The 8,860-nt window shown below is 36.1% G+C and overlaps 1 protein-coding gene across 1 annotated transcript in view; it reads right to left on the bottom strand.

Annotated features, from left to right (window-relative positions):
* Window positions 1-492: 492 nt before the first annotated feature.
* LOC141290720 (phosphatidylinositol 4,5-bisphosphate 3-kinase catalytic subunit alpha isoform-like) overlaps window positions 493-8,860 on the bottom strand; it is a 23,740-nt gene continuing 15,372 nt past the window's right edge. Inside the window, exons 11-18 of the mRNA XM_073822811.1 lie at window positions 8,293-8,464; window positions 8,048-8,154; window positions 6,287-6,408; window positions 6,127-6,205; window positions 5,868-6,038; window positions 3,123-3,240; window positions 2,800-2,951; window positions 493-1,178 (exon numbers count right to left, since the gene is read on the bottom strand). Of these exons, the coding sequence (XP_073678912.1) occupies window positions 905-1,178; window positions 2,800-2,951; window positions 3,123-3,240; window positions 5,868-6,038; window positions 6,127-6,205; window positions 6,287-6,408; window positions 8,048-8,154; window positions 8,293-8,464 (1,195 nt within the window). The 3' untranslated portion in view covers window positions 493-904. The remainder of the gene's footprint in view (window positions 1,179-2,799; window positions 2,952-3,122; window positions 3,241-5,867; window positions 6,039-6,126; window positions 6,206-6,286; window positions 6,409-8,047; window positions 8,155-8,292; window positions 8,465-8,860) is intronic.

Raw genomic sequence — 8,860 nt, forward strand, 5'->3', positions numbered from 1 at the left:
CCAGCTAAAATATCTAAAAATTCTTAAATCAAGAAGGATTTTCTAGACGAGTAAAAATTGTCTTGTTTTCAGAAAAAAAAAGTTAAAATGAAGTGAGTTTTTGCTTAGAACAATCAAAAATAGAAGTAAGCATAAACGTCTGATTTCAAACCGAAAACAAGATTATTCTTCTTACCCCATTGGCAGAATATTTAGCTTGTTTCAAGCAAAAACGCACTTTACTTTAACTTGTTTTTTTCTGAAGACAAGACAATTTTTACTCGTCTAGAAAAACCTTTTTAGATATTTTGGCTAGAAACAAGAATCTAAGTAAATTTAAGAAAATATTTTTTTGCAGTGTAGAATCAGATCCCGCCAAGTTTTGTGTCTTGTTTCCAGCCAAAATATCTAAAAATTCTTAAATCAAGAAGGATTTTCTAAACGAGTAAAAATTATTTTCCTGCTTTTTGTGTGTTTGAAATAAGATCATTTTTCTTTCCCCATTGGCAGATTATTTAGCTTGTTCTAAGCAAAAACTCACTTGATTTTGACTTGTTTTTCTGCAAGCAAGAAAATAATTTTACTCATCTAGAAAATCGTTCTTGATTTAAGAATTTTTTGATATTTTGGCTTAAAACGAGACAAAAAAATCTAAGCTAGAACAGCATTTTTTGCAGTGTATGACAGATTTAGTGCAGAAATAGTAGAAGAAAACAACAAAGAAAAAGACGATTGTTATAAATACAGCAGGGCTTGGACTCCTAAAAAGGTGACGTTTGTAACTCCTCTGATTTTGCTCAAATGGTTCAGTTTTAGCAGATTCAGTGAAGGGGTGTAAACTTATGACGCAGCTGTACGTCACACAGATCTGAGAACACTGAACTATGAGAGTGTGTGTGTGTGTGTGTGTGTGTGTGTGTGTGTGTCAATGCTCGTTGGGCATGTGTCGTATGGTGTGGAATATCCAGTCCATCTTGGTGGTCCATCCTCCATGGTGGGCGTCGTTCATCTGTTTGGTGAAGTACTCCAGAGCCTCCTGCTGGTTCTTCTCCAGCGCCAGTGTCTTTCTCAGGTAGGCGATGTCGTCGAAGCTCTGCAGCTCAGGCATCCCGCAGCCCAACAGCAGAGAGAAGAGGTTGATGAAGAGGCTGGCGTGCTGACGGATGGCCAGATACGCTTTATAACACATCTCCTGAAACCTGGCGGTGAGAGACACAGCATACTGAACACACATCGCCACACACTGAGAGAGCTATTCCTTATTATGAGGACCAACAAATACCCACACAACTATAGTAATTAGTGTTGAACAATATACCACTATTAAAAAGTGTGGCAATATGATACGATTCTGCATTTTACTAGTACCGCTACTTTAACAAAGCATAAGAGCTGTATTAAGACTGTTTATTTAAGGTCCTATGATTAAAGCGAAGCAGAAAATGTGGACGGAATCACGGGATCCAGTCATAAAAACAGAATTTACTGTATAATGTGGAATATCATGGAATTCGGCCTCAATATATGAGTATATGAATACATAAACAATCTCTAGAACTGCTGTCTCTTCATCAGCATTTTACTGTTACTTTTGAGAAAAAACATTCTCATATCATATACAAACAGAAATGTAAAGGCAGCAACCCGTCTGAATAGATAACTTGACAAAAATATTACTTAATGTGATGATAGTACTACAAATAATACGAAAAATATTATTAAAACAATATTTAAGGAATATTTAACAGAATTTATTTACAAGAAAATCTTAAATAATTTTTCTGGAAAAAAATAATAATTATTTTAAAAATATAAATTAATTTGACATGCTTTTGATTATTAAAATTTATTAAAACTATTAAAATGGAATGCAGAAAATTTATAGAAAACAGATTCACAGAATTCGATAAAAAAAACTGAGTATGAGAAAAATTACAAAACGTATAGGGCCTTAAAATGTTAATTTTGTTCAACTCCTAAGAAATTGCTGTTAAATCATGTACGTTTTCTGATTTTTAATTAATTAGACATGCTTTTTGATACATATATTCAAATGTAACCACTAAAATAGAGTCTAGAAAATTTCAAAATGGGAAAAACTTAATCTAGAAACATTAAAATTAATTTGGAAAAATTAATTTGGGAATAAAACAAATTTAATAGGGCCCTGTTTATTTCATTTTTTTTTTATTTCTTTGTTTTATTGTATTTGTCCTTTAGTTTGTTACTTGCATCTGTGTTCTTATTATTAATAACGAAGAGCAAAAAAAACAAAAATGACTATTAAGATTTAAATTGTTATTGTGAAATAATTACTATGTCAAGAAATAAGATGTGGCTTTATCCTTTTAGCTCTTTCCAAAGTTGCATAGATCTCTCCACAGCTGTAGGCTCGCATGCAGACACTCAAATTGGATTTTTATTATTTATTTATTTTTTTAAAGAGGGATGAAATGCTTTTTTTAATAGATAAATAACTATAACCTCTACTTAAATCATCTGTTATTTACCTGTGATTCTGTGTTCTTGTTGTAGTATCGGTTCAGTAGTAGCATCGATGTCAAAATTTTAGTATCATGACAACACTAATAGTAATATCCATCAATTTTGTCCTTGTGGTGACTTTTTTAGTGCCCACGAGTAAACAGGCTTATAAATCAGACAGAATGAAGAGTTTTGAGAATGTAAACATGGCTGTAGTGTGAGGTGTAAGGTTCGAATAAGAGAATAGCAAATACAGTTTGTACAGTGGAAAAAACATGACGCATCTGGAATGAAGCCATAAACCACACATGCAAGAAAGTACGTGTGTGTTCACACCTCTCGAACTCTTTGGTCTTTGTGCACTCCTGCACACCCTTGCTGATGACGATCAGGAAGTCTTGCGTGAGAACGAAAGGGACTCGCTCTCGCTTGTATCCAAATTTCTTCTTTTTGTGATCCAGGAAGTGGCCAAAGTCGATGTGGAACAGCTGCGGGAAACACAGTTTGAGTCTCAACACACTCTGGCCTTCAGAAGACATCTAATATCCAGTAATATCAGATGAGATACAACACCTGAACTGATCTGATCTGAATAATGACTCTATTGTCTGCTGTAGAGCTGTTTTACAGCTGATATTGATGATTTTTACAGGTCATACCTGTCCGTTCTCCTTCACCATGATGTTGCTGTTGTGTCTGTCTCCGATGCCCAGGATGAATGTGGCCACGCAGTATCCGGCACACGAGCGAGTGAATAAATCAATGGCTCTGTCGTATCTGAGAGAGTAACAGGTTTAGTTTAGGGGGAAACAGTTGGTCCTGGAAATAAAAACTTTACAGGGGTCCTACAAAGACTACAAAGTCTTTATTTAGTTTTGGGGGTGCACTAGAACATGCTCTCATGTTTGGGGATTCGACAAACCCATTATTTTTCACATAATTGACATTATTCCAGTAGCTTTCTCCCCAGACTGGCACAAATGGCTCGATTAGTTCTGGGTTTGATGAAGGTCTGCCTTCCGAAAAACCAAGTGTGTTGTGATTGGTTAGCAGTCCCACTGCGTTGTGATTGGCCAACAGCTTAGACGGCGTTTCAGTCGTGCCACGCCCCTTCCCAAAGCAGCAAGTTCCACTGTTAGCGCAAGCTAGATTAAAGTGATTCTTACGTTTTACATATGGATATTTTTCTTACAAAAACACATCGGCTCACTAAAGGAGGCTTTTACTGACCCCTCCGGAGTCATGTGATGCACTTTTTATTATGGATTGACTTGTTTGTTTGTTCAGTCTATGTCTTTCTAAAGCTTGGGAGTGGCAGAATTATTTTTGCTTTGGATTGCATTCGTCTGAAAGCAGGAAGTCATATACACCTAGGATGCATGAAGGGTGATTAAATAATCCGCTACAGTAGTGTTAGTCCTATTGTTAGCCTGCAAGATCACGATACATGATATTATCATTATTGTGCTCATTTATTTCATTATTAACATGCCCCAAACCAGCTCCAGCATATGGCTAGTGAAGCTATGTACACTGTATGATGAATAAATGTCTTACCACACACTGCATATGTTAACAGCGCGGCTCCAACACAGATACCGGAGCAGTTTGCGGACACTTTAGTCAATGCTTGTGTTTATACCAGACGCTCTGCGGCTCGCTAAAGCATCCCAGAAGCGGCTATTCATGCTACATCGCTAAAGTTAGGCGAATCTCCTCCTCGTCTCTCCCCACCCACCAATGATTTCCGTAGGTGGGATTTATTTAAATGATATTTTAATGGAGTGTGTTGTGACATCATAGCATCCGGAAAACAAACGCTGTAGTCCAAAGGAGCTCTTGAAAAGGGATTTTTAAAAAAACTAAATATCCCCCTTTGGAGTGGACTTTGAGATTTGTAAATCTGTAGATGTTTTTATGCCCAAACATATACACCACACACTGGCTAAAATTCAAAAAGTGAAAAAAACGTAATAGGACCCCTTTAAAAAAAGTCAGATCTACTGTGAGGTTTGAGGTTGTTAATCCATGGAACAGATTATTTGTTTAACGAGGTGAAAAACTACATTACAGAAGATTCCACCCATCAGAAAGTAAACAAACCGAGTATCGGAGTCAGTATCACTACACTCCCAAAATACTTCAATGTTTGTATATATAAGCATATTTTGAAATTAATATAAAATACAGTTTCTATATGTGAACCTGTTAAAGGGATGGTTCGGAGTGGATTTGACTTCATTGCTATGCACGCAAAGCCCATCTAAATGCCCCATCCAAAGTTTTTTTTACCTTTGTCAAATATTGAGGGAGATATCAGAGTTTTTCGAATGGCTTGCTACAGCCGTACATGGTACATCTGATGTATCTCGTAAATTGCACCAATAAACGTGGACGTAATCTTACCAAACTTCTACAGTAGTGTTAATAGGGGATGTACTCACAAAACGCTGCATCGGAAAATTTGTAAGTCCACCATGAGTGTATTAAAAACAACTGTTACCCGATCCCTACTAGTCTCAAAAACTACAAATGATACTTCACTTCCCTGGTTTGGGAAAAGCACATAAAAGTCCACCTATGTCTGTGTGCATGTCAACGTAGTAGGTGGACTTTTACGTGCTTTTCCCAAACCAGGGAAGTTTGGTCAGATTACGTCCACGTTTATTGGTGCAATTTACGAGATACATCACATGTTCCATGTACGGCTGTAGCAAGCCATTCGACAAGCTCTGATATCTCCCTCAGTGTTTGACTAAGGTAAAAAAAAACTTCGGATGGGGCATTTAGATGGGCTTCGGAGTGAATAGCAATGAAGTCAAATCTACTCCGAACCATCCCTTTAAGTATCACAGGTATATTTGTAGCAATAGCTAACAATACATTTGTATGGGTTAAAATTAAAGTTGTTAAATTCACAGTCTTTTTGTCTGATTATGGAACACTTTTTCGCTTCAAATCATAGTTTGTAATGTTGTGTCTCTCCTTGTAGCTGGTTGCTTTGGTTTGTGGATTATAACTCTTAAATTAAAACTTTTTAAAATCCCTATGGAAAAAATACTTCCAGAACTTCATTGAAAAAGTGATGCACCCTATTGCACCTGACTAAACTACGACAGCAACGCTGTTTAAATGAGTGAATTATGAATTATTCCATAACATTAGAACTTGTTACAATGTGCATCAAATCAAAGTGTTTCTGTATCTTGCTCCTCACTGTTTATGTTATTTTAATAGTTAATTTAGCTCATCTAGAAAATCCTTCTTGATTTAAGAATTTTCTGATATTTTGGCTGGAAACAAGACAAAAAATCTAAGTAAGAAAAGCAGTGTTTGCAGTGTAAAAGCATGTACAGTATACATGTCCTATAGGCAGTTTTCAGTGTGATGTGTTTGTTTCTTACGCCTCTCCCTTGTTCTTGTCTCTGATCCAGTGGTGCAGTGTGTTGCTGTTGAACTGCAGCGCCCCCTTCAGGCCTCCTTTACACTGGATCTGCATGATGGTGTGTGAGTTCTTCACCACCTCGATGAGACCGACGCAGTCACCGATGGACAGACAGCCATAGGGCAGCATTCTACACACACAGAGAGAGAGAGAGAGAGAGTTAGCCAGCTGTGATTGGTGGATGTGCGTGAGCCGTGGGCTGCGATTGGTCGACTCACCGCAGGTCCAGTCCCTGATTCTGCCAGATATTCTCCATGATTTTAATAATCTGCAGCGTCAGCATGTCTTGCCGTAGATCTGCAGCACACACAGATGTTAAACATTATATGACAGATCCGGTCGCGGCATCCGTCGTGGGTTACGGCTAAATGAACACACCGTCTCCGTTTTTGAAGATGATCTCATTATTGGTGAAGAGCAGCTCGCTCATGATATCTGGATTCTCCCAGTTTAACCACAGCGGCCTCTTCGCTGAAGACATGATACGACACTCCTCCAACCTACAACACACAAATCACAGATTTTCCAGAGGACACTTTGGATTTCTCTTTTTATTGCTCTATCAATAAGAAAATACTATCAACATACAGAAAGCAAACACACTTTCACCATGTTTTTAGGAGTGAAATGTTTTATATATCAGTGTGAATGGAATATGAACAAACCTTTAGAATATATAGGAATAAAATTAGGAATTTTTGAACAAATAATTAGGAATAAAACCGTAAAGTTTTGAACTCTACAGATGCAAATTAATAAAGTGCAATAAAATATACTCCTAAATGTGTATTTAGGATGCTATATTTCCACTAGTCTGACATATCTAAGGAAGCCAGTTTCCATCACTGAATAAAAAATAAAAAAGGTAATTGCGACTTTTTTTCTCACAATTGCGAGTTTATATCTTGGAATTCTGACTTTATTTCTAGGAATTGCGAGTTTATATCACAATTCTAAAGTAATTTTCCAGAATTGTGAGTTTATATCTTGGAATTCTGACTTTATTTCTCAGAATTGCGAGTTTATATCTTGGAATTCTGACTTTATTTCTCACAATTGCGAGTTTATATCTTGGAATTCTGACTTTATTTCTAGGAATTGCGAGTTTATATCACAATTCTAAAGTAATTTTCCAGAATTGTGAGTTTATATCTTGGAATTCTGACTTTATTTCTCAGAATTGCGAGTTTATATCTTGGAATTCTGACTTTATTTCTCAGAATTGCGAGTTTATATCTTGGAATTCTGACTTTATTTCTAGGATTTGCGAGTTTATATCACAATTCTAAAGTAATTTTCCAGAATTGTGAGTTTATATCTTGGAATTCTGACTTTATTTCTAGGAATTGCGAGTTTATATCACAATTCTAAAGTAATTTTCCAGAATTGTGAGTTTATATCTTGGAATTCTGACTTTATTTCTAGGAATTGCGAGTTTATATCACAATTCTAAAGTAATTTTCCAGAATTGTGAGTTTATATCTTGGAATTCTGACTTTATTTCTAGGAATTGCATGTTTTTGTCACAATTCTAAAGTAATTTTCCAGAATTGTGAGTTTATATCTCGGAATTCTGACTTTATTTCTAAGAATTCCGAGTTTTTATCACAATTCTAAAGTAATTTTCCAGAATTGTGAGTTTATATCTCGGAATTCTGACTTTATTTCTAGGAATTGCATGTTTTTATCACAATTCTAAAGTAATTTTCCAGAATTGTAAGTTTATATCTCGGAATTCTGACTTTATTTCTAGGAATTGCATGTTTTTATCACAATTCTAAAGTAATTTTCCAGAATTGTGAGTTTATATCTTGGAATTCTGACTTTATTTCTAGGAATTGCATGTTTTTGTCACAATTCTAAAGTAATTTTCCAGAATTGTGAGTTTATATCTTGGAATTCTGACTTTATTTCTAGGAATTGCATGTTTTTGTCACAATTCTAAAGTAATTTTCCAGAATTGTGAGTTTATATCTCGGAATTCTGACTTTATTTCTAGGAATTGCATGTTTTTATCACAATTCTAAAGTAATTTTCCAGAATTGTGAGTATATATCTTGCAACACACAGTTTTTGCCTATAATCTTGTATTATGTGTATATACATATGTATGGCATGTTTATATGTGAGTGTGTTCACCTGAGATTCCCCAGCTGATGTACGGGGTTCAGAGGAGAGACGAACCCCTGCAGCGCCTCCATGTAGTCTGGACGGGACATGTGCTCCACCAGGAACTTCATCTGAGTCTGCAACAGCCAATCAGAATGAGGGATGAGCTTCATTAACCAATCAGCAGTCTCAGTCAGGACGATGAAATCCCTGGATCAGGTTAGTGGTGTCACTGACTGGTGCCTGTAAATGTTAGTGAGCATCTTCTGCCTCACCTTCTGTGTCTCGTCTTTCTTCTCCTGTTTGAGCGTGTCTGTGAGGTTCACCAGCTTGTCCATGGCCTCCACCTGTCTGTTCAGGTGTTTCAGGTACATGCCACACGCCCGACAGAACGCCTCCAACAGCAGCCCGAAGCGCCGAGACACAGTTTTATTGTGCATCTCTGACCTACACACACAGGTTATAATCCTTAATTATAACTAAAACCATAAGAAACATCATCACTAGATACTAAATAAACATGAACTGAAATATGAACGTAAACATAACAAGTTTAGCAATTTCAGCAACTTTCTGAGGTAACACTTCTTATTTTAGTTTAAGTTAAAGTATTAAAATAACCAAAACTTCGTAAAAAACTATATAGATGAAAAAAATTAAATATGTGATCCTGGAGCACAAAACCACACTGCAAAAAATGCTGTTTTAGCTTAGATTTCATGTCTTGTTTCCAGCCAAAATATCTAAAAATTCTTAAATCAAGAAGCATTTTCTGGACGAGTAAAAATTATTGCAAAAAGCAAAAAAATCTTATTTCAAACAGACAAAACAAGATTATTTTTC

The sequence above is a fragment of the Garra rufa genome, chromosome 18 (genome assembly GCF_049309525.1).
Source record: "Garra rufa chromosome 18, GarRuf1.0, whole genome shotgun sequence".
Lineage (NCBI taxonomy): Eukaryota > Metazoa > Chordata > Actinopteri > Cypriniformes > Cyprinidae > Garra > Garra rufa.